The sequence below is a fragment of the Haliaeetus albicilla genome, chromosome 9, assembly GCF_947461875.1.
Source record: "Haliaeetus albicilla chromosome 9, bHalAlb1.1, whole genome shotgun sequence".
Taxonomy (NCBI): domain Eukaryota; kingdom Metazoa; phylum Chordata; class Aves; order Accipitriformes; family Accipitridae; genus Haliaeetus; species Haliaeetus albicilla.
In genome coordinates this window covers 5188532-5213033 of record NC_091491.1, presented here as the reverse complement: position 1 = coordinate 5213033, position 24502 = coordinate 5188532, and the positions used below count along the sequence as shown (strand labels likewise).

The window sequence follows — 24502 nt, the reverse complement described above, 5'->3', positions numbered from 1 at the left end:
CACTGAAGCAGAAGCGTGCCGGGGCGGCGAGGTGTCCCGGGGCATTTCGCTGGGCGGATTGAGGACAACGTTATTTTGCGAGTGACTGGGCTGTTTCGTGGCACTGAAGGCGCAGCCAGCTAGCGCTGTCGCCCATCACGCTGTCCTACTTCCAGCGGCCTGGAAGTTGTTATTGCATCAGCTTTAATCCCGGTTCAAACACAGTCCTGACAGCTAGGGAATGTCACTTTTTATGTTGCTAATTCTGCAGCTGACTTGAGTTAATTTTGTTCTTGCTCGATTGTTTGGGGGGGTGCTTTTTCCCCAAGGCTGTATTGTGCTGGTTTAAGACGGCCTGGGTAGCAAGGGCTCTGCTGTCGAACCGTGCTTAATATTTAGTGTAATTTATATTTATCGCATTAGTCTACAGGGCCGGAGAACCGCTCGGTTTCCATTTCACCTTCCCAAGCCGTCTGGAGGTGAAATGTCCAAAGTACGTGGCTGCTCTCGGTGGTGTCTCCATACTGTGCCGGGCACGTGTGTTTGTGCCTCTCCCCGATCGGCCGGGACTGGCCGTGGGAGCCTGCTCCCAGCCCTGCGGTGAGGACCAAGGGCATTCGATGTGTCGCCTTCAAAGGGCCGCCCCAAACCCTTCTCCAGTTCCCCGTCAGCGGGCACTGGTTGTAGTTCTTGGAGAGCTGCTCAGTGGCTGAGGGGGCTCGAGTATGTTGGAGCGACCAAGCACAAATCCTTCTGATTTACACTCAGATCCTGCATTTTATTTCTATCTGGGTAATGCTCCTGAATGTTTCCAAACACCCAGGACTGTGCAAGGCTGCTCTCAGGCCGGGGGGATGTTGTTAAAGGGGCTTCCCTGGAGCACAGTGCAAGTCCTGGATGGTCCCAGCATCATAACTCGGAGCGGTCCACCCTTCCAGGTGGCTGGACCAAGACCTTTGCAGCCGGTCGGGCTGAGTCTTTTGGGCAAGACCTTGAAATCCAAGGTTGCGTCTGCTGTGGTTAAATGTGGCCCCTTCCTCCTCCTCCTTTTCTTCCTCCTCCCCCCCCAAATGGTTCTCCATCATGGTCCCCAGCTCCTGCACTCATCCGAGGAGGCAGCGTCCCCTCTGCCGAGCGCCCAGCTCCTTGCCCCGTGGCACAACCGGGCTCTGCGCAGAGGTCGGTTGACGGCGGTGGCGATGAGCTCTCCCCAGCCTTGTCCCGAGCCTTTCCCGAGCATCAGCACTTTTCTTTGTTGCGCGTTATAAGGGTGCCTGTGTGCACCGACGGCGCTGACATTTAAAAGCAGAATTTGCGAGTACAGTAAAACGCGTGCGGTCGTTGTCTGGATCCCCCTTTCTCTGGACAGTTGGTTAACTTAGTGCTCCCATTGTTTTCTTTTTACTTCTTTTTATTTTTCAGATATAATTTAAAATTCCTGATTGCAGTGCTGTTGGCTTCTCCTGCCAGCAGTCCAGGCTGTGTGTAACTCGGTTAGCACTGCTCTGCCTGTGTCTCTCAGTATTTTAATGTGAATTTTGGAGCTTAACAGCACTGTGGCTGTGGCTGAACGTGGTCGGCCCCCGGCTGTTTCACCGTAACCTACGGCAGCTCTATCTGGACAGCAAGCGAAGGAGCATTGAATATTGTCTTTATGGGAATTACCGGGGAAAGACAGTGGTTTCCTTTAAGTAGCTTGTGATTAATCTGATTTAAAGCGAGGAAATCTGCAAGATGCCCCTGTTTGTGGCTATTGCATGCGAGCAGCACGTGTGACAGCCAGATACATGATCCTGGCATCTGAGATAACGCCTGTGCCAGCTCACCCGGGACCAACAAAATCTGAGCGTCAGCGAGCAGATGGCTAAAAACGAAGCGTGGAAGGGACTAAAATTCCCTTCATCTCAGCCGTCACCTGTCCCTGTGGCTAAACACGCAGCTGGCCTCACAGCTGAGTATGCGCGGTGCCGCGTGTGGCCGTGCCGGGAGGTGGTCAGGGTGTGCCGGGGTGCGGCGATGCTTCGGCTGGGTGCTGCCTCCATCACCTCCCTTTTGCCGCGGCACAAATCTGGGGCAAAGGGTCCGGTGCTGTGGGTTGGTACCCACGAGGAGAGGGTGAGCTGAGCGGGTGGGAGGCGGCTGTGCTGGTGACCGAGAGGAGGGACGCGGTGATGCTCCTCGGGAGATGCTTTGTGCCCGGCAGCCAGGTAGCGTGCACCGAGGTGGAACAAACTCGGCGCTGGGTTTCCCTGCTTTGCCCTTGGGAAGCGGAGAAAGAGGCCGGCTTTGCCACGGAGGTGGGATGCCATGGGAGCTCCTGAAGCTCCTCTGGAAGGCTGCTGGGTTTGGGACCCCCCGACCTGCCCTGTGCGGCACCCTGCACCCCAGAAACGCGAGCTCTGGGCTGGGGAGCGCTGGCATAGCTGGAATAGTCCACGGTGGGGTTGGCTGGCGGATCTGGTTACGGCAGGATGCTGCGGCTGTGAGCTGTGCTGTAAATTAAATCCCCAGCCCTCTGTTTAGCTGGAATTATGGTTTCTGTCATGGAAAGATCTTGGAGTCACGTGGGCTCTTCTGCTCGCCCTGCCACACCACCTTCACTAGTACCTTGGGAAATGGGAAGGGAGGCTGCCGGCAGCCGTGGGGTCCCCGCCTCGAAGGGCGGTGAGCACGGAAAGGCAGCCGTGTCGGTGTGTGCACCGAAGGGCTGAGGTGGGGAGGGGGCCCTGGGGCGTCTGGAGTCTCCGGGGCATCAGTCGCCTCATCCCTGCACACCCAGCTGGGGGCTGGATTGCTGTGGGTGTTGTGCTGGGGGCTTCTGGCATGGTTTGGGTAAAGGCAGGGCTTGTTCTTGCTGCTCCATCCCTGCTTTCAGCTCGTGCTGCTGCTGGCAAATACACGATACTGCGAAAGTGGCATCTCTGTCCATCCCGCAGAAACTCCTCCACAGCCGGGGAGGTGATGGGGCAGCGCTGCGGGCAGGGTTCTGTCCTGCTGGCCTGAGCCACCCTCAGACCCTGCTGGTTCTTCGTCCCTTTCTTGGAAAATCCCCTAAAACCCTAGCAAAAGGAGAGCAGAAAATAGTAAGCAAGTCCAGAGTTTATCCTGGTGCATCTCTTTCTGTCTGGGGTAGGTCACGGCATGTGAGTGGCAAAGGAGCGGCGATCCCGCAGGGCCCAGGAAGGTGAAGTGTAGCGTTGTCTGCGCATCCATTTCCCCCCCCTTTAGCACCAGGAGGGGATCTGGGAGTCGGTGCCGAAGCAAGGAGGTGCGTGGGTGGGAGTTGTCCCCCCGCAAGAGCCCATCTACCACCTCTGTGTCCTCATATTTGTTTTTTAAATTTTTACTTCATCGTATTTCCCCACTGTTGGAAAGCGCTTGCTTCGCTGTGAAGATACTGAAAGTTCTTCTTTTGGCCAGAGAAGGCCAGACAGAGTCTCGGTGTTTAATTTTAACTGCTTAGGCGAAGGTATAAAACCGCAGTGTGCGTGTGTGGGTGTGTGTGAGCCTGCTTGGGGACCTCTGAACCATCTCCATCTGCTCTGGGGCCTGGCAGCATTTTGGGAGGTGGCTTTTCTCCATGAAACCCCCCTGATGGCAGCGTGACAACGACCCCTGCGTGATGTGGGGCTGCCTCCCCGGAGAGCGGTGACTGCCCGAGACAGGGACTGCAGGGTTAACGCTGGGGCAGGTTGGCGCTGTTAAAGAAAATCATAAATAAATGCAAAAGTTCACGAGGTTAAAAAGCCTTTGAGTAGAAGAGTAGTTGTTTAAAAGCATACCTTTTAAATGAGAGCAGTAAGTGCTGGTGGTTGGAGTAACTTCCCTGTGATGGGCAAATAGTGGAGGGCTTGTAAAGGAGCTGGAAGGGCAGAAGGGAAACCAGTGACCGGCTCTGCCCGCGGGCACCCCCGGGATCTCTGCCCCGGGGCAGAGCCGCCAGCAGCCACAGCATCTGCTGGATGGAGAAACAGCCCTTCCAGGCGACAGCACCCGCAGATGGACGTGCGGTGGGACAGGGGTCCCCGTCCCTCTCACCAGGCAGGGGGATGGTGGGTGAGCCAGCCCTGGGGGGTGCGTCTGGGCTGTGGGCAAGCTGTGGGCAAGCTGTCGTGGCTGGGTCCGGCTTTCCCCTGGCCCGCTCCCCTCTGCCATCAGCTCTTGCGTCAGCTTAGTGTGGTTGCAGTGGGAATCTGGCTGCTGCCCAGCATCACGAACCTGCATCTCCTCCAAAGCAGATCCTTAAAATTGGTTTGAGCGTTCCCAGGGGGGCGGCTTCCTCCTCTCCCCCAGCATGGCTGCGGTACCCGCTCTCATCGGCCTAGAGATGCCGACATCTCACCCGGCTGCAGCATCCCTGCGCATCTCCGCGTGCTGTCAGCTGAACATGGTCCCACTGGCTGGGTATTTGTCCCCCAGTATTTGGGGCAGAGACGATGCTGAGCTCCCCAGCTCAGCAGCATTTAGGTGATGGGCAGCAGCCCTGGGCTGCGTGCTCTGCCCCGGTGCCCTGCAGAAGGGAAGGAGGGGACGCAGCTCCCCTTTTAGTGCCAAGGGTGCCACGGTCTGTGCCCGCCATGGGGGCGAGCGCTTTGGCTCGGAGGTGGCCCCCCCCGGACCTCCAGGCTCGGTGCAGCGGTGGCCGGTTGTGGGGCAATCGGTGGTCCCCAGGCAGGAGCAGCAGCAGGACGCACCAGAAGCCTTCATTAGGTGGCTGGCTACAGCCAGAAGTGCCCTGCGGGGCCTGAATACATTTGCATTGTAAGTCTATTGAAATCTGGTTTGTTGTGGTTTTTTTTTTTCCCCTGGAAAGACACTTCTGTGCAACGGGGCTCTTTGTTCGGCTGGTTCCTCCTCCCCTCCTGCCCAGCATGGCCAGCGATGCCGCCAGTTGGGATCCCAGCGGATGGCTCTGCTCTGTCTTCTGCTGGATGCTGTCTGTTGCGGCCAACCCTGCAGCAGCAAACAGAGGGAGACGCTTTCCCCCGTGCTGGTGGGGGATTAATATTCCCTTGGGTTAGAGAGAGGAGCCTGGTTTAGCCAAGGCAGCTCACTAAAGTGTGCATCCATCCCAGGAAAAGGGTACCTGTGTCGCTGGTTCATGGCATTGCTGGGTTTGTCCTCCTGCCGAGGTCGGCCGGAGCAGCCGCCGGGAGCCAGCCGGAGGGAGCACACCGATCCCGCTGCATCCCCAAGAGACATCTTCAAATAGACTTGGCTTTCCCACCCCTAGTTACTTTATCAGTGTCTGCTAAGCAGGACGATTTGCATATGTAGATCAGTAGCAGCAATACTTCTTGGCTCTCTTGGCTGTAGCTGGGGAGCGGAGCCTGGCCAGCCTAAGCAGAATTGCGGAGGATGTCCTGCAGATTTGTCCCGAGATAAGTCCCAGCTGCAAAGTTCAGGGATTGTTTGAAGATCTGGCAGATAGGGAGACCTTTGTGCTCGGACTGGGGCTTTCTGCCATGGGCAGTTTTTGTTCCGACGCTGCGAACCAACACTTCTTCCTTCTCCTTCGCAGGTCCTGCAGTGGCAAGCAAATCTGGCCGAGCCGTTTCGGCAGCACTGGCACTGGGGCTGGGTGGGAGAGGAGCAGCCCGGGTCTGCGGTGCTGGCAGATAACAGCCACGATCTCCTCCCTCTCAGAAGAGAGACACGATGAGATAGCTGGCCCAGGCCTTCTATCTGATATTAAAGGCTTTTTCCTGTGAGCAGCCACCACCTTTCTTTCCTTCTCTGTCTGCTGTTTTGACAGGCCAAGGGCATTGCTGCTGCGGCGGGGTCTCTGCCTTCCTCCCCAGGTTGGCTGGGGGAGGACCTGCCCCAGCTCTGGCACCCTGTTTGGCTCCCTGAGGGCAGGAGGGGCTGCCCTGCGCTCCGGGCACCTCTCAGCCATGCCCTGGGGCTGCGAGCGGAGCCTGGGGCCGATACAGCGCAGACCTTGGGGTTCCTGTCCTGCAGGAAAGTGATACTGGGAGAGAAATTCAATGCTGAGTTGGACTGAGGAGCAGCACGTCAGGATGCCCAGCAGGAAGGATCTGCTGTGCTTCTTGGTGGGGAGGGTGGAAATGTTTCCATTTATTCCTCTTTTCTCCCTCTGCAACCTCTGGCAAGGGGATAGCTGCTGCTCTGCACCAGCGAGGGACAGCCCAGACCTCCTGGAGAGCCCAGCAGAGTGGGAGCTGGAGGAGCTCGGAAAGCTGGGATCTCGGCTGGCATCTCCCACCACAGCCCTGGCCTCTCCAGCCCTGGCTGTGTCCCTGCCCTGGCTCCAGGACATGTAGGCTTCACCTCTCCCAGCCAAAGGACTCTGGCTGCTCCCTTAATCCTTGTCTAATGCTGCCATTTGCATGGCGCTCCCCAACCATCCTCTCCTTCTCCGCAATTTCCCCAGAAGAACACCCCCTTTGCCCCACACCAGTGTTGGAGGTGTAGGCAACTCCGGAGCTGGTCTCCGATTGCCGCCAGCCCTGGGTGCCCACCGCCAGCCCTGGGTGCCCACCGCCAGCCCTGGGTGCTGACCACCAGCCCCAGTCTGGTCACAGTGGGGGAGCGCTGAGGCTCGTGTGGCTGTGGCTGGAGGAACCTCTTGCACAAGAGGCCAGAAATAGCGATGCGTGGGCTGGCGGGCAGGGGCTGGGCAGATGCCAGGCAGACAGCCAGACACCAGGCAGGCTGCGTGGGGCCGGCTGGTAGCGGGGAGGAACCGCAGGACTCAGCTTTCGGCTCTTGCTGCAGGGATGCTGCCGCTGTGCTGCAGTCGGAGGTGGGGGCAGTTTGGGGGGGGGGCGAGTTGAGAACGTGGTTGGCAGTGTCTCTTCACCCGGGGCTGTGTCACCGCAGGGTGATGGGTGTCTGCATGTGGGTGGGTGCTCCCCCCCCAGCCCTGGAGAGAGGTTCAGCCGCTTTGTAGGTTTTGGGTTTTTTTTTGTTGTTGTTGGTTTTGCAAAGGTGAAAACAGCATGAAAACCAAAGTAAAAATAAAGCCCGATGGTTTAGTGGGGCTGTTTTGTCCGGGCTGTGCAAGCGTACCTGCCTAGGTCGCTGTCTGCAGCCAGACAAAGCTCATCGGGTGCAGCGTGGGGGAAGCTCTGGTTTGGACATCTCGGTGCATTTCCAGGCCACCCGCCTGGCTGGGCGGCAGGGCGCTTGCCAGCCTGGTCCTCCTGGAGCGTGGCACTGCCAGGGCCTGCTGCGTGGTGTCACATCAGAGGGTGGCCAGCCAGCGGAGGGCTCCTGGTGGCCTACGGGTGGCTCATCTGAGTGCTCAGCTCATGCCCTGCGTTGGATAAAGAGGAAGAGATGTGAAGCTGGGGGGTGGTTGCGTGGTGGCGTGGAGAGGCTGATGCCATGGGCAGGAGTGGTCAGGAAGCGTGTCCGGCTGGGGGAGGCATGTGGAAAAACCCCTGTGTGCATGCAGAGAGCTATGCATGGAAAACCAGCCGCCCCCGGTGGGGGGGGCATGCTGTGGGCTGCCTGCTGCCCCCACGGCTCTGCAGCAGCTGCACCTTGTGTTGCTGGTGCTGCTGCTGGTGCTGCTGCTGGTGCTGCTGCTGGTGCTGCTGGTGCCGCTGCGGCGCTTTGCGAGGCGCGAGCGGAGCGTGGTTTCCTGCCGTGAACGGGGTCGACGTGCTCAGCCGAACTGCTGTCGCCTTCCTGGCAGCTCGCTGCACTGGGCAGAAGGGCCTCATGCTGTGGCGGGGCTGCAGGGGCACGGGGTTTGGTTGAGGAGGATGGAGGGGACTCTCGGTTGGAACCTTTAAGGGACAGAGTGGGGACCGGTCGTGGTGCCGAGCTGGAGCCTGGGGGAGTTGGTGGGGGACGGAGAGCGGCAAACGCTATCGCATCGTGGCCATCCTTGGGCAGGGGTGGCACTGCCCGGCACTGGCGGGCTGGGGACAAGGGGAATGTCGGCACTGGGCAGCGCAAGGGGGTCGTGGTGCCCAGCAGCATCCCGTTGGGGCAGCTGGAGGGATGCCCTCAGCTCCTCGAAATCCCTGGGAGCGGGGCGGGTGAGGAGTGGGAAGTGGGAGCTGTGGGGCTGCACCCTCTGCCGCTGACTCTGCACCCAGTGACTCGCAGCCCGGCGGGGTGGTGGGCTGTGGGTGCGGGTCCTTGCCATGCCGGGGCTGGATACGGCCCCTTTGGGAGGCAGGGCTGTGCCGGGGCAGCGGTGGCTCCTTATCCTGGATGCCAGGTGCCGGTGGTTCCATGTACCCCAGCCACGCCAAACCAAAGCCTTGGCATTGCTGTGCTCCCCCCAAAATGTATCGGCTGTGTCCGGCATCAACATCCCCGGGAGCGGGGATCAGGTGGTGGCAGTGCCTTGACAGGGTCCCCTCAGGTTTCTCAGCCGGGCCGGTTGCCAGTGCCACCCGCGTCCTGGCACTTCACGCTCTGGTGGCTCTACCTTCCCCTTATGCCTGGCGGAGCGTTATCCCTCCTGCCTGGTTCCCATCTGGTCCCGGCGCCTGGTCCAGGCCCTTCCCCGCATGGCTGAGCCCGCAGGCAGGATGCGGCCGAGGGCACCGACAAGGGACGCTGCCCGCACCGCCGGGACGAGGGCAATGGTGCCGGCACGGGCTGAACAAGGGCAGTCTTTGCACTTGAATGCTTGGCTGACGCCCTGACATATTGGGGTTGATGACTCTGGCACTTTATGTTTCCTTTGGCTACATGCAGCTGGGGAGGGCATTTTAACCCCTGCCTGCCTGTGCCCCGCTCTGCCGACCCCGGTTGTATGGGGCAGGGTAGGTCCCGGCTCCTGGAGGTCCTGGTTCCTCCCGGGGCTGCCAGAGCCAGGGATGGTGCGGCCAGGACGATCCTCCGTCCGTAGCGGTTTGAGGGGCTGGTGAGGTTTTTCTGGGGAGGGGGTACAGCATCCCTGGGTCACAGGAGGGAGATAAGACCATGGTGGCAAGGGTGATGGAGCTGGGCTCCCCCTTTCCCCCCCACTTTCCTTGGGGTGGCCTGGGGGGCAGCCACATACCCCAGTACCACCACCGTCCCCTCCTCCTCCTCCTCCTCCTCCTCGCCGGTCCCCAGACCCCTGCGGAGGGTCGGCGTGGCTGCGTGCGGGGGGACGCTGAGCTCGGCTCCCCCCGGCGAAGCAGGGGCGGGAGGCGGGACGCGCTGCCATTGCCAGGCGGCACCTCCTTTCCTTGGGCACCCCTGGCAGAAGAACCACCGTGTGCCCGGGCAGGCGGCCGTACCCGGCTCTCCCATCCAGCCTCCGCCTGGGCCTGCGGCCCCCCGCCTCCCGCCCTCGTCCGTCGCCTTTGTTGTGAGATGAGAACCGGCTGGCGGGGCTGAGAGCCGGCACAACCCTCCCGAGCATGGAGCCGCTGAGCCACCGCGGCCTGCCACGGCTCTCCTGGATCGACACCCTCTACAGCAGTACGTGGCCTGGGCTTGGGGGGGTGGCGAGGGGGGACAGGGTGGCGGGTCCCCCCCTACCTGTTGTGTAATGCTGCGTCGTGCTGGGGAGGGATGCTGTGCCGGCGATCCCGTACCGGGGGGGCTCCTGAGCTGAACCGAGCGTGGGCAAGGGGCAGGCGAAGCTGGCAGGGGGTCGCGGTCCCCTCCCCTGAGCATCTCGCATGCCCCGGTGGCACGGCGACGCTGGCCGGAGTCGGTCCAGCACCCCCAGGCTCCGGGGACCTGGATGAGCCGGATTGGCGATGGTGGCCCCGGCACGGTGGGGCTCACTGGGGCCGGAGCAGCCTGATAACTGGTGCTGCCCAGGGGGGGTCCTTGGGGACGTGGGTGCTTTCTCCCCCAGGTTCCATCCCCGTCCCTCCGTGGCCGTGGGAAGGTACCTCTCCCCCAGCCGTGATTTTCGCAGCGAGCTCCGAGGCGCTGTACCGAGGATGCTGTGGTAACGCGGGGTGGGTACCGGGGGGCTGGCAGCCGGCGGGGCCGGGGGCGTCCTGCAGCAGTCTGGGGGGGGGGGTGCGAATCTCCCCCCCCCCATCCCACGGACAGGCAGCGGGGAGGAACGAACGCCGGAGCCGTGCCGATCCCGGTCCCGCGGCAGCCGTCTCAGCGGTGGCCGAGGGAGCCAGAGACACGGCTAGGGGATGGGGGGGGCTCGGTCGTGGGGTCCCCGTTGTTCATTCTGGGGGAACGTTGCGCTGTGTGGGCACCCCGGGGATGGTTTTTGGGGTGCAGTGTTGACCTCAGAGCCTGGTGTTTGTGGGGCAGTGAGATTTGGCATGGGTGCATGGGAAGGCGGGATGCTCCGGAGAAGGAGGCACGGTGCCCGCTGCGCAGATTTGGCATCTGCGGTGCCCTGGAGGGAGCAGGGGCTGCCGGGGGGGGGCACGTTGCATAGGGCTGAGGCCCCCCCGCCAAGTTTTCCAGCCCAAAGCCTCCGACACCCGCAGCCGGAGGCCGCATCCAGCAGCGGCAGCCCTGGGGTCCGGCACAGCTCTGCAGCTTGTGCAGGCGGCTGAGCTGGAGCCCGGAGGCCACATCCAGCCCCAGCCTCCGCACCCTCCTTGCCAGCCACGGCATCTCTGCAAAGCGATGGCTCTGCCATCCCAAATCCCGCTCCAGCCGCCCTCGCCGTGGAGGGGAGATGCGTGGGGGAGGCTGCTCGGCGTGCCCACGTTTTGGGGGATGCGGGGCAGGGTCTGGCCTTCGTCACACCGGGGAAGGCAGCGACGGCACGGAGGAGATGCTGTTTGTGTCGAGCCGCCCTTCGGAGGAGGCCCACGGAGGCAGGTCCGAGGCCAGCTCACGCATCCGTGTTGTCATGGTGAATTTTCACCCAGGCACAGGGAAACCGCGGCATTTCCCCAAAACCTCATGGGCTCCGTGTGGATGTTGGGCTTCTCCCGGCAGTGGGGTTAGGACAGGCAAGTGTTGGGGTGTGCTGGCACGCTGCCGGGGTACCAGGGAACAGCATGTGCCCAGCTGGAAAGTGAAGAAAATGCCACCCTGGGCTGCTGTGATTGTGTTGCCTCTGCCCAGGCTGGGCAGGAGCCAGCTGCTGCCCTTGGCAGTGCTCCTTCTTGGGGACCATCATGCTGAGATTAACCTGGGTCAGACCTGGCAAGACATGGCAGAGCGGAAACATTATTTTCCTGGGGAAAATAATCTCCCGTGGGGATGCGTTCCTGGCTCTGTCACCCACCTGGGTCCAAGTGCCAGCCCGCAGGACCCTGGCCCTGATGGGTGTCAGCATCCCATGGGTGCCAACCCTTGGTGCGTTGCGGGGCTGGATCCAGCTCAGGGCCACGGGGCTGTGTGCGGCAGCCGGGGTTACAAAGCTGTTTCGGGCTGGGGTGTCCTCACCCCTCACAGTGGCTCCCCTGGGCCAGGCTGCCTCCCTCCTCTCAGTCCCCGCGCCTGGGGTGGAGCAGGAGGATTTCCACTGCTGCTAAAAAACGGGAGCAAAAATAGCACTGGGTTTTGGCACGGGCGCAGGAACAGGCTGCAGGGGCAATGCAGCTGCGGGGGAAGGAGGGAGGTGCTCGGTTTGGGCTGGCTGGGTGGCAGGAGCACCCCACAGGCAGTGAGATGCAGGGGCCAGCCCCTCTGTGTCCCCTTGCCCAGCAATGTCCCGCTCGCCCATCCTGGCTGCTTGGTGGTGCTCGGTTCCCTCCCCGCTGGGGGTGCTGGGGGTGCTGGGGAGGTCCCTCTGCCCATCGTCCCCAGGTGAGAGCCCCGTAAATACTGCACGGCTGTGGGTGGCACAGCTGGAGCTGTGGGGACATGGCTCCGTCCTTCCTCTTGCCGGCAGCGCAGGATCCCTCTCCCTGGGGTGCCTGTAGGACTCGTCCCCAGCTCGGGTCTGGGACTGGGACGTAGATCTGCTCCAACTGGGAGCAGCGGCTGCGTGAGAGCTGGGTCATTCCTGCGTCCCCGCAGGCCAGTCCCTTCCCCCTCTGTGCCGCCTTCTGATGCCGCCTTCTTCCCTGCACCGCTGCGGGTGTCACCTCCCAGGGTCCCCAGCCGCCTCATTAAAGCGGTGTGCCTCATTATCTTGCCACCGAGCTGCCCCAGCCTGGGTTGCCAGGTCTCCCACAGTGCCGGTGCCATTCTGGGTGCCCCCGTTGCCCACCCTGTAGTTAAGCCCAGAGCTGGAGACCTTGGCCTTGGTGGCAGGGAGGTGGTTCAGCCTGATGGCCTTGGAGCTGGTGTGCGTGGTGGGGACCACCAGCTTTGTCCCCTCTCTGCTGCCTCGGCTCCCCATTAGACCCCATCTGATGGGGAAGGGCGCTTGGGTGAGAGGTTTGGGTTTCTCTGGGGCATCCCCAGCCGGAGGACAGTGCCCAGTTGGGTGGACTCGGGGGAACTGGGTGGGGTGGGTGTCCCAGGGAGGTGGTCATCATGGGGTGACACCAGTGCTAATGTACCTCATGCTGTCTTGCTTCTGGCAGGAGGGGTGAGGGACATCCCACCATGAGGAGGCAGGACAGGTTAGAGATGGGGATCCCCTTTCCCTGGAAGCTGAGGACCAGGAGAAGCTACGGGTTCCCCCATCTCTGCCCATCCAGCTCATTCAGTCCCAGGCAGCTCCAGGGTTAGATGGGGGCCACGGTGGCCTGGTGACAGTGGCACGCCAGCCTCTGAAGGATGGTTATTAGCTGCTAATTGCTAATGAAGCAAGGTCTGAGAGGGGCTGGTGTGTCCTGGCAGAGCTGAGATGCATCCGGCCCATGTCAGGGCTCTCCTCCATCCCACCCCCAGATGCAGGATGAGTCCCCTCATCCCTCCCCACCGGCACCGGCAGGGCTCCCGGCCTGATCAGGCTTCGCGGCGCTCCTTCATTTAAAGATTTATCCACTTTCATTATGAAGCCGAATGCAATATTAATGTGCTGAGTGGTGTTGGTGGAAGTCAGGGAAGTCCCCGGCTGGGGTGGCAGGGCCGTGGGGGCACGAAGTGGCAGCAGTGTGGGGTTTGATCCGGACCAGCTGCTTCAACCCCCATGCACCCCGTTTTGGCCAGAGTATCGGCCAGGGTCTTGGCTGGGGTCTCCCCCCTGTCTGTGCCCAGGGAGCCTGTGGGGACAGCCATGGGGCTGTTGGGTGGGGAGCGGAGCGAGGGGCTGGCGAGGGTTGGGCAAGCCGTGCCCACCGCCTCTTCGGGAGCTGCCGAGGGGGTCTCGGCGGCAAGTCCTGGGTGGGGGTGCCGACTGCACCCCACGGCCGCCCCTGCCGCAGCCGGGCTCCCTTCCCCCTCCCCTTTGTCAGCATCTCGGGGCTGCTGCAGCCGCCTCTTCCCACCGCCACCGAGCCGCTGCTGTTTCCATGGGAACAGGTTAGGATGTACCCCCGTCCCCCGCTGCGCCCCAGGGACCCACCGCAGACCCTGGGCCCCCCCTGCTCCCACCTGGGGCTCCGGCTCCCAGAAATGGCTTCCCTTCGGCCATGGGCAACGAGGGACAGCGTGGGGCATCCAAAAATGGGTGCTGGCCTGGCATGGCGGTGGCCTCATCCTGCGCTGGGGAAAGCAGACCCCTTCTGCTCCCCCCCCCCCAGTGTGGCCTGAGCTGCCCACCCGCCATGGAGCTGCCACCGTCACCCTTCTTCCAGGGCGGGTGGCACTGTCCTCCGTGCTGCAGCCCCAGACGTCCTGGCACCCGTTCCCACGCTCTGAGGAGGATGGGCACGGGGAAGCGGGGAGGACGGCGGCCGTGGCTGCCAGCCCAGCTCCATCCCTCCCCGGGGATGGCACGGGGACGGCGGCTGCCGGGCGGGCAGGACAGAGCCCCTCGAGTGGGGCCAGGGTGTCTGGCAGAGCAGCTGTCCCTGCACAGAGGAGGCCTGCGGCCTCTCGGTGCCATTAATTATGCAAATATAGGGAAGTGTGTCAAGCGGAGCGGAGGATGCCCTGTGGGGCCAAGGATGCTCTGTGTGATGCCCTGCCTGCTCAGCCAGGCAGGCAGAAAGCAGGCAGCCAGGGTCAGGGTGGGCTACGGGTGCGGGCGTGCGTGTCCGTGCGTGGCCCTGGGTATTGGACACGGGGTCGGTTGGCCGCAGGTAACTGGGGCGGTTGTGGTGTGGTGCCGTGCTGCTACCTGGATGCTCACTGGCACCCTCTCTTCCCCTGGCAGACTTCAACTATGGTGCGGACGAGTACGACGCCGAGGGCAACGAGGAGCCCAAGGCGCTGCCGGAGGGCTCGGAAACCATGCCCTACATCGACGAGTCGCCCACCATGTCCCCCCAACTCAGCGCCCGCGGCCAGGAGAGCGGGGACGGTGTCTCACCCACACCCACCGATGGCCTCGGCACAGGGGTAAGGGGCTCGGGACGCGGAGCTTTGCACTGGCTGCGGTTGAAACTGGGGGCTGCGGGTGCCCGGCTCAGTTGTGTCAGCAGTGGCGGTGGTCCTCTGGTGCTGCTGTGACCTGGGGGACTGTCCCCTGGCATCCCAAACCCTGCTGGCCGTGGCCCTTTGGACTCCGTGGAAACAGCAGAATCCGTGGAAACAGCAGAATCCGGGGACCAGCACCCTGTTCTGCTGCTGGTGGGGAGGGTGCCGTGTCGTGTCCCTGCCTCGTTGTGCCATGCCGGTGGCAGAACCGGGTCGGAAAGCGGGGTCCGGGTGTGGAAGCCCAGTCGGCCTTGCTGGGAAGCCTGGGGGTCCCGGGGTCCCCTGCTCCGGGGAGCCCTTGGGGACAAGGCGCAGCCGCTCCGCCGGGCTGCCGGCTCCATCTAGCGGCACTTGGGGACGAGCTGCCGGCTGGGGAAGGGACACCTTGTCCCCCGTGTCCCCCCCCTTCTTCTTCTTCTGGGGAACTTCGATTTAACCCCTTCTCTCCCTCTGCTCTTCCGAGAGCATCCTCGGGAAGCCCTTGGGATTTATCCAGGGTGTTTCACTGGGAGGGGGGGATGCTTGGAGAACTGCGGGCCGGGAAACCAAAGGGAAAAAATGTTTTTTCCAGAAGACAAGTTTCTGTAGGGGGTGGGGGGGGGGGGTGGCCGCTGTCCCCGGGGACGTGGGGGCTGCCGTCCCCGGTGTGTGCCCCGGACCGGTGGGCTCTTGGCAGGGCAGTGGGCGTCTCTGGTCCCTCGGGACTGGGGTGGGGAGCGACAGCCTGGCCCCGGGCTGGGGGACACCCCCCTGGGGGACACCCCCCGTCCCCCCCACGGGCGCTGGGGAAGCTGCCGTGGTCCCGCAGCGAGCTGGGGCTTGGCCGGGGCAGGAGGCCGGTCTAAGAAAACATGATTTATTTTATTTTTTTTTTTTTTGTCGTGGAAAGAGTTAAGCCCTTAACCCGGATGCTGAGGCAGAGGAGGCGAGAGGTGTGGCTTCCTCCCCAGGGCCCGCTGCTGCGCAGCATCCTCCTCCCGCCACCCAGCGCGGCCCCACGGCGGTCCCTAGTGGGTGGGTGCCGGTCCTCTGCCACCCCGCTGAGCGAAGGACCCTGTACCCCCCGGGACTGGGTCCAAACCACCCGGGTTTAGGGTCCCTTGTCCCCCAACGGGACGTTGGGCAACAGCCCTGCGAGTCCCAGCCCTGACACCCCGGTGCCTTGGCGGTGGGATGTGCTGGGGGCGATGGGCTCCCAGTAGGGATAGCAGAGGGTGGCTCTGGGGAAGCAGGGGTTTGGGGGGGAGATCCTGGGGATGCTGGCAAAGTGGTGCCCTTGGACACTGGTGGGAGCGTGTTGGGGCTGGACGCAGGCAGTAAAGCCGGCTTGGTTGGCACTAACAGGATTGGGAAGTGTTGGAGCTCAGCACCGGCTCTGCCTCCATCTCTATCTAGAGCTGTTTGCGCCAGGGCTTAGTGGAGAACCATCTGAATACTGGCACGTTTAATCCTACGTGTCCAGCCTCGTGATGGGCACGGGCTTGCATGCGGGTCCTGTTGTGGCCAGTGGCACAGGGTGCCGGGCTCGCCCCCATCGTTCTTCTCCAGTGAGGTGGGACTGGTGTCGCTGCCTTTCGGAGGGCTGGAGGAGGTTTCTGATGGGGCATCTCTTCTTGCAAGCTCTTGGTGCAGCTGTGACCATACCTGGGGCCGCCGGCTGCTGGATGCAGACAGAGCCTGTCTCTCCTTCTCCCACCTGGGAAACGCAAGCGCCATGGTCATGGTGTGGGGTGGTGGCCCCAGTGCTGCTGGGTTTGGATGGCTTTCCCCTGGGCAGGGAGCATTCCCTGCTCTGGGGACCCAGCCACGGTGGGCAAGGGTCCCGGTGCTCTGGCACAGACCCCTCTTAGCAAAGGCTGGGTAAAGCTTGAGCTGTGGCATGGACGCAGGGCTGGGCACGGGCTCTGGAAAGTCCCCGAGTCTGTGTCACTGCCCACTTCTCGCAGCAGGAGTTTGTTCCAGGATTGGACAGGCACAGGGAGGAGAGCTAGCTCCTGCAGGCAGAGCACGTGTGGCCGCTGGTTCCCCTTTTACTGCCGAGGAGCAGGGGGGAAACTGCTGAAACAGCTCTTGCGTTAGCATCCCCTCCTCCAGCCCGGTCTTGCCCCATTTGCCAGGGCCCACGATGTCCCTTGCAGGCGTCACGCCACCGCTCGTGTCCCCGCTCCCCGGCTGCCCCGGGGGTTGTGGTCTGACTGGGGCAGCGGCGAGGTGCCAGCGCTGATCCCCATGGGATGCAGGGCAGATGCTGCAGGAAGGCACACGTCTCAGAGTCCCCCCTGGGGCAGGGAGAGGTCCGGTACCCTTCTGGGGGTGCAGAGCCAGGTCCCCTTACGGGACCAGGCGATGCCGCTGCCCTCCAAGGTCACTTCTCCCTCGGGCGAGGGTACGGGGGGGGACACCTGGCGGGGGACAGGGGACCCTTCCCCATGAGTCTCGCTGGCGTTGTAGGGAAGAGCGTTGTACCGGCGTTGGGAAGAGCTGGCTGGGAGAAGGCGGCTGCTGCCGCTGCGCGCCCCAGCCTTGACCGCATGCCGCCGGCGGAGCAGCCCCACCTCCAGCGCCAAGAGATGCATTTCCTGTAGCGAGCGTGCAGGGCGGAGCGGCGGGGCTGGCTGGGGTGTAACGGCGGCGGGCAGCGGCCCTCCACCGCCGGCGGCCCCCTCCGGGGGTGAGCGGAGACCCCGGGGAGAACCGGGTCGTTCCTCTCGTCCCGCCATCGGTGACCCCAGAGTTGCCGTCGTCGCCGCTCGGCAGCGGTCGCGCGGCCGCCTTCGGGAAGCGCCTGTCGCTGCGGCGGGAGCCGAAGGCCTGAGCCGGGGCAGGCGGGAGAACCGGGGATCCCATAATGGCTTCTTTCATCCCGCGGCGGTGGCCGGCGGCCAGGGCTGAGTCAGGCCGGGCCAGCTCAGCCGCGTGAGCCCCTCGCCCGGAACCTCGCGGGGTCCCCATCGCCCCCCGCTGCCCGGCCGGCCATGGAGGAGGAAGAGGAGGCCATAGGGTACCTGGATAAAGTGCTGGAGGATGAAGATGACTCTGAGCCAGGAACCCCCACCAGCCCCGGGTCTCCGTTCTCGGCCGGCGAGAAGGTGGGCGGCGGGGGCACCACACTCCCGTGCTGGGGCGGTGGGGGGGGGGGGCACAAGGGGCATCTTGCTAGCGCTGGTGACACCCAGGTCTCAGGGCAGCTCCTGGGTCCTTGCAGTGGGTGCTGGTGGGGGGCAGAGCTCTGGGGGCAGCGGGAGCATCACTGGAGACCCACCGCTCCCCGGGACTGCTTGCGGCCGGGGGGGGGACAGGGCAGAGCTGTGCCAGGAATTGGGTGCAAAGAGCTCCGTGGGTGCTTGGGCAGAGCGGGGCGAGCACCCGGTCTTCCTCCCGTGGGGGAGTCGGGGCCACGCGCGGTGCTGCGGGGGGGCTGTGTGGCTCAGCGGAGCTGGCGCCGGTTGCTCAGGAAGGGGCTGGACCACGTTCTACCACTGCCCCACTGCACAGCCACCAGCAACCCCAAAACGGCCCCAAACCACGGTGGCTTGGGGGCAGCCCCGGGGGGACCCCTGTGCCGGCAGGTACAGCCTGGCGCCCTTCTCTCGCCCACCCTGCCGGGGTTGCCTGGGTGCCCCCGGGGGGGCTGGCACGGGGCTGGAGGAGGGCTCCGGTCCCGCTCTCCTTGGGGGTCTCCTGCACGGGATGGCCGCCAGGCCCTGCTCTAGGGTTGCTCCTCTGGGTGACGGGGGTCTGGCTTGGCATCGTCCCCATGGGGCACTGCGGGCCTGGGGCGCAGACAGGCCCCCTATCTCCCCAGGTCCCGCGCAGGGCCCAGACTGGGGGAAGCAGGAAGAGCCTGTGACTAATCCGTGGCAAAGAGCCTGTGAGCTCCCAGCACACAAAACTGCCCCCCCCCCGCCCCGTACACCCCCCTGCTGCACCAGTCACCGCGGCTCGGCCTTAATGGCGCAGCCTGGCAGGGAGCCGTGGGGTGGGCACCCTGGTTGGCGCAGCAGCCCCCAGGGCCGGCTGGCAGTCACCAGAATGGGACAGGAAGATGCTGAGCCGTGGCCATGCCCAGCCCGGGACTGTGCCCCCCCTCGGGTGGTTGGAGCTGCCAGGCCCCCCCCGTACAACGGCCAGGGCTGGCAGGGGCAGGCGGCACGGGCAGAGGTGAGCCAGGACCAATATCCCTTTGAAACCATCCCGAATGGCTCATTACCTGGAGCAATCGATGTCCCCGTGGCTCTGCTTGGCCCCCATCTGGGTGGCAAAGCCTGGTTCCTGAGTGTGATTTTTAAGGGGGGAGGCCAAGGCACGCCAGGCGTTCGAGGCAGTCCGGGGGCTGGGGCACCCACGTTTGGGCGCTGGCAGAGCCTCGCTGAGGGTCCCAGAGCTCCCCAGCCCAGCCGTGCATCTCCCATCTCCCTGCCGTGAGGATCATAGCACGGGAGGATCATACGACGGGAGCATCAGTGCTGCAGCAGACCTGGGTGCGAGTTGAGCCGCCGGCAGCCGGAGCGGCAGCAGGGGCACCGTAAAGCCCTGGACCTGCGCCGGTGCCACTGGGCAGTGACCGCTGGAGCGGCATTTCCCTGGGAAAGCCTCAGCTGGGGAAAAGGGTGGTGCTGGATCATGTGGCAGCACCATCCACCGCCAGGCATGATTTCACCGGGCAGCTCTGGACTCTGCCCTGGGAGAGTCCTGCCGTGCCGCACGCCACGCTGGAGCATTGCCAGCGGCGCTGGGCTCGTGGCCAGCCGGGAGCAGGGAGGGGAGCGAAGCCCGTGGCTTCCCAGCTGGCTCCAGCCTGGCTGTGCCGCCCAGCGGGCACATGCCCGGCCCTTGCCACGGAGCTTCCCTGACGCTGGCGGGGGACACGTGCCCGTGCAGGGATGCCGGGGATGGGGTGGTGGGATGAGGGGTCTCCTCCTGTGCCGCTCGCTGGCTCAGCCAGGCTCCTTGCTGTGTGTTGTACAGGGCGAGCGAGATGCTGGCAAAGGCCTGGAGATGCGGAAGCTGGTGCTCTCCGGTTTCCTGGCCAGCGAGGAGATCTACATCAACCAGCTGGAGGCCCTCTTGTTGGTGAGTACAGCCCCCAGACTGGACCCCCCCCTCCAGCGACATCCCCCAGCAGGGCTGGGTGGGTGGATGAATCGATGGGTGGGTGGGTGGATGGATGGATGGGTGTTTGGGTGGGTGGATGGATGGATTGATGGGTGTTTGGGTGGGTGGAGGGATGGATGGATGGATGGATGGGGTCATTTCTTCCTGGACTACCTCCTGCAGGCAGGCCTGACCCGGGCACTACCTGGACAGGAGCAAAGCTGCAGGAGCCATGCCGGAGCCAGCCTTGCTCTGGCCCAGCTGCCCCCATCTCACCTCCCCCCGCTGCCAGTATGCCTGGCGGGGAGGTATTTATAGCCCCGCTTCCTCTTGTGGACTTGCTGGCCCTTGTGGCAGAGACGCTGTTGCACAACGCAGGGGTCACCACCGCCACGGGGAAGTCTGCGGGGATCCACAGTCCTGGGCAGCCCTCGCTGCCAGCTCAAATCCCCCTTGTCCCCAGCGTTCCTCTCCCAGCCCTCGTCTCAAACACTCTCCCTTCTCCTCCTTCGGCAGCCTATGAAGCCACTGAAGGCCACGGCCACTACGTCGCAGCCTGTCCTCACCCTCCAGCAGATCGAGACGATTTTCTACAAGATCCAGGACATCTACGAGATCCACAAGGAGTTCTACGACAGCCTGTGCCCAAAGGTGCAGCAGTGGGACAGCAACGTCACCATGGGCCACCTCTTCCAGAAGCTGGTATGCGCCTTTCCCGGGGCTTGCTCCGCTTGGAAGAGGAGGAGGGCTGGGGAGATGGAGCACGATGCTGTGGGGCTCGGCCCCACGGTGTGGCTCAGCTCACACCCTGCCACGTGCTCATCGGTGGCTCTGGGACTTGTTGCATCCCTCCCTGCAGCAGCCGCTGCTGCCCACCTGAGCCCTCCTATCCCGGCAGCCTCCGTGCCCCTCGCCGCAGCGGGGATGCCCGCAGCTGGTGGGTCAGCCGTGACGGGTTTTTGGCTGGAGGTGCATGGTGTGGCTTTACCGTGGCGCTGGCAGGAGCCCAGGCGTGTGGGTGACCCTCTGGGGAGAGGCAGGAGGTTGCTGCCTCTTCGCTGCCTGTGGGCGCTGCGGCGGTGGCTCCCCAGGGTCATGCTCCGGGTCCTGCCGCTGCTTTGGACTTGGGATGGGAGCAGGGGATGTGCCCGTGGGTGCCGTGGCCATGCTGGGGACGGGAGGAGCAGAGGGCAGGTCGAAGGGTGCCGAGAAGCGGCTGTAGCTTCAGCCTCCGCTGTCCAGGCGCTCGTTACCTCTCTGCTGGATTTTTGAGGTTTGTGGGGGCACAGGGCTGGGCAGGAGCCCCACCATCCTGCCCTGGCTGAGGGCTTTCTCTGTGGAGCCAAGCGTGTGGCTCCCCAGCTGGCTATGGTCTGGTAGAGTGTCCTGCTGGGAGGGGACAGCTCTGGCCAGTGTCCCCTCGGTGGCTGCTTGCCCCTCACGCTGCGGGGGGCTTCCAGCATCCCGCTGGGTGCCTGGCTAAACCCCCGCTCCCCGCAGGCCAGCCAACTGGGGGTCTACAAGGCCTTTGTGGATAACTACAAAATCGCACTGGAGACGGCAGAGAAGTGCAGCCAGAGCAACTACCAGTTCCAGAAGATCTCGGAGGTAAGCTGGGCTGGGGGCTGTGCTGGGGGGGACAGGGCTGCCGCGGCCAGGCTGTCCCAGCACAGGGCAGAGAATGCCGACCGCATCTGCCCGGCGGAGATGCTCTCCCTGCCCTTGGGGACTGTCCCAGGGGCAGGGCCATGGGTGGCTGTGCTGGAGGGTCGTGATCTCTGAGTATTGCAGGGGTTTGGCTCCCGCCTCGTGCAAGCTCAGGTGGGGTTCAGCCCTCGCTGCCGTCGTTTCTGGGATGCTGCGGCAGCCTGTACCTGCTCGCCCCATTCAGGGAGCGTGGGTGCTGGGCACCTGTGGCTCATCTGCTGGCTACATCTCCATGCCTGGCTCCCCTATAGAAACGGGGACCTCCGTGGCTGCAGCCTGGCTCCCCGCTCCCTCCAGCCCCTCCACAGCAGGGCTGTTCAGCTCGGTGGGACCAGCAACCTCCCCGGGCTGCTCTGGGTCCTGCTCCGGGGTGCCCTATGGGTCCACCGTGTCCCGACTGCTGGGCGCAGCCAGAGCTGCTCCTGACCAGGCAGCGTCCTGTACAGTCCCCACGTCCACCCCAGCACCCATGTGTCACCTTCAGTGTGGCCAGGCTGGGTCCAGGGGGAGGTATCAGGGTGCAGGAAGGGTTGGGGGGGGACCCCATGACCTTGAACAGTGACCTTCCCCCCCACCCCAGCCCCCCTGCGGGCTGCTCTGACGGGCCTTTCCCTCCCTAGGAGCTGAAGGTGAAGGGCCCCAAGGACTCGAAGGAGAGCCACACGTCCGTCACCATGGAGGGTACGGCGGGCGCGGGCGTGGGGAGGGGGACGCAGCCTTTTGTCTACGCGCGGGACTGGCGCGGATGAATTACCGAGCGGTTCCCGCGAGCGGAGCCCATTGTGTCGCCGTGTGCGGAGCCGGTGAGGAAGGAGGGGGGACGCAGCTCTTTAGGATGCTGGGGGCGTGCAGCAGCCCCCCACCCCCTACCCACCCCCTCCTCCCCGCCCGCCGGCTGCGCCAAGAACCGTGCTGAGGGGCCGATGCCGTGCCGCAGCCGGGCTGAGCTGCCACGGGGCGGCAGAGATGGCTGCGTGGAGACGGGGCTGCCATGGAAATCCTCGTCGTCGTCCGGCTCTGCTGTAACTGCACCTACGGTGAGGCGAGGTGGGGTGGCTTTGAATTTGGGTGCCGATGGGGAGCGATGCTGCGGGGATGCTGGCTCGGGGCTGGCTGTCCTTGCTGGGGGCGTGGAGGCTGCATCGCGCTCTGCAGCCTGAAGTTGGGAGCGTCTTTGTTCCAGGCTCTATTGAATCATCTTGGCTCCGGCACATGGGGCCACGCGCTCGCCTTCACCGCCGGGCAGGGGCTCGTGCCGGCGGTGGGACGGCGAGGGACCGGGGCGGGTGGGGGGGATCCCCTCTGCCTGGGCTGTGCCGCGGGGGACGGCGATGGGGAGGGGTCCCCGTTTGCTTGACGGAGGCTGGGAGCATCGTGGGGCTGGAACGCCCGTGTTTCTGTGGCTGGGGAGGAGAAGCTCCGGGCAGCCCTGCCTGCTGGTGCCTGGCCCCGTGCTGCCTGAGCGTGGCTTCCAGGCTGGCGGAACTGTGCCGGCGAGGAGCCCAACGCTCCGTGCCTTGTGCCAGGACAGCCCCTCCCGGGGCTCCCCGGTGCTTTGCATGTGCCCGTAGTGATGGCAGCAGGAGGGTCCATCCTCCCCATGGGTCTAGGGTGGGGGAAAAGGGGGGAACACCCTGCCTGCCTCCTCCATTCCAGAGCAGGGCTCTCGCTGGCTGCTGCAGGGGAGCAGGGCTCTGGTTTTACCTGCTGGCACAGAGTCGTGGGGGATGCAGCTTCTGCTTCAGGGTCCAGCCCTGCATTCTCGTCTCCTGAGCAGAGACCCCCTGTTCGCCAGGATGGGGGCCCCTCTCTCAGGAGCTGGCACCATGAGGGAGCACCCTCCGAGGGAAGGGGATGGGAGCCCCTTGCAGCTCATAGCACAGGGTGGGGGTGGGCAGCACCTTTCCCTCCAAAGCCCTGGCCCAAAACCCGGCCCCGCTTGGCCCTGGCAGTTTGGGGAAGTGCTCTGAAGCAAAGGGAAAACCCAGAAGCATCGGCCTGGCTGTAAGCAGCCTGGGGAGATGTGTGAGTGACCGGGTGTGGGGGACAGCGCTGTGAATGTGCTCTGTGCCTTCGCCTGCCCAAAGAGCCGGGGAGGAGGAGGAAGGTCCAGCTGCTTGGGGTGAAACGTGCCTCTGAAGAGCCCCTGGGGCTGGTTTGCTGCTGGGAGGGGGTGTCTGTGCCCCACATGTGGGGCAGCTTTGCCCCCCTTGCCCCAGACACAGCTTCACATGCACAGGCAGCTGCGGGGAGGGAAGACAGGGCAGCGGTGTTGGGATGATGCCTTGGCCCACGCGTTCTCTGTGGCTGGGGATTTTGCCACCGCTGGAGCAGCCTGGGTTTCTCTCGCACCCAGGACTGGCTGGGATGGGGGGATATGGGGTGGCAGAGCCCGGCGAGGGCAGAGCAGGGACAGGACCCGTCGCTGAGCCGAAAGGGAAACTGAAAAACCTGCTGGCTGCTGGGGGTGACGAGCAGCTCTTCCGCACCACAGCCACTGCACGGCAAGCTGGCGGTGCCAGTGCGTGCGTCGTGCCCGGGGAGGTCCTTTGCCCTGGAGGGGGGACGTGCTGGCGCAGTCGTGGTGGGGACGTCCCGCAGTCAGGGCAGACTGGTGTTCATGACTGGCTTTGGTGTCTGGCTTTGCTCGCTGTGACCTGTGGCAGCAGAAGGGAGGAGGACATGGTGGTGGGGTTGGTGTCCCCATCGTGCCCTGTCCCCTGGGGACAACTGGGCTCTGCCCTTGCTCCACACACCATCCCAGCTGTGGTTTCTCCTGCTCTTGGCAGTAAGGTGGTGGTCTGGCTGTCGCTGGCTCTGTGCAGAACGGAGCCCAGACGCTCACCCAGGGCTCTGTGCAGACCTTGGGGGGTCTCTGGGCATCTGGTCTCCCCTCCTTGCCCCCACGGGATGCGGTGCTGGCTCTCACGGCTGGGAGAGGGGCTGGGGTCCCGGCGGCTGCTGACACCTCCTCTCTCTCTGCAGCGCTGCTGTACAAACCCATTGACCGGGTGACACGGAGCACCCTCGTCCTGCACGTGAGTGTGACGCCAGTCCTGGCATGGGGGGCGGTGGGGGGGTCTGCCCCCATTGCTCTTGGGGACCTGCAGCCATGGGGAGCGCTGCTGGGGGGTCTCCAGGGTGGGTGCCACAGGGCCAGCTCACCTGCGCCTGTTCCCTTCCAGGACCTCCTCAAGCACACCCCGGCTGACCACCCCGACTACCCGCTGCTCCAGGACGCCCTCCGCATCTCCCAGAACTTCCTCTCCAGCATCAATGAGGACATCGATCCCCGGAGGACAGCGGTCACCACCCCCAAGGGGGAGGTGAGCCAGTGGGGTGGGCAGTGCCTGGGCACAGGGTGAGGGCTGAGCCCTCTGCCAGCCCCTGGCTG

At 64.2% G+C, this 24502-nt stretch overlaps 1 protein-coding gene across 3 annotated transcripts in view; it reads left to right on the top strand.

Annotated features, from left to right (window-relative positions):
* ABR (ABR activator of RhoGEF and GTPase) overlaps positions 1 to 24502 on the top strand; it is a 41866-nt gene that overhangs the window by 1115 nt on the left and 16249 nt on the right. Inside the window, exons 1-8 of one of the 3 annotated variants that reach the window (XM_069791129.1) lie at positions 9163 to 9375; positions 14045 to 14229; positions 19276 to 19380; positions 19918 to 20103; positions 20902 to 21009; positions 21729 to 21789; positions 24094 to 24146; positions 24294 to 24434. In XM_069791129.1, coding sequence (XP_069647230.1) covers positions 9315 to 9375; positions 14045 to 14229; positions 19276 to 19380; positions 19918 to 20103; positions 20902 to 21009; positions 21729 to 21789; positions 24094 to 24146; positions 24294 to 24434 — 900 coding nt within the window. In that variant the 5' untranslated portion in view covers positions 9163 to 9314. Of the gene's footprint in view, positions 1 to 9162; positions 9376 to 14044; positions 14230 to 16890; positions 17397 to 19275; positions 19381 to 19917; positions 20104 to 20901; positions 21010 to 21728; positions 21790 to 24093; positions 24147 to 24293; positions 24435 to 24502 lie in introns of those variants that run through there. The other 2 variants (XM_069791128.1, XM_069791130.1) reach the window with 2 other exon arrangements.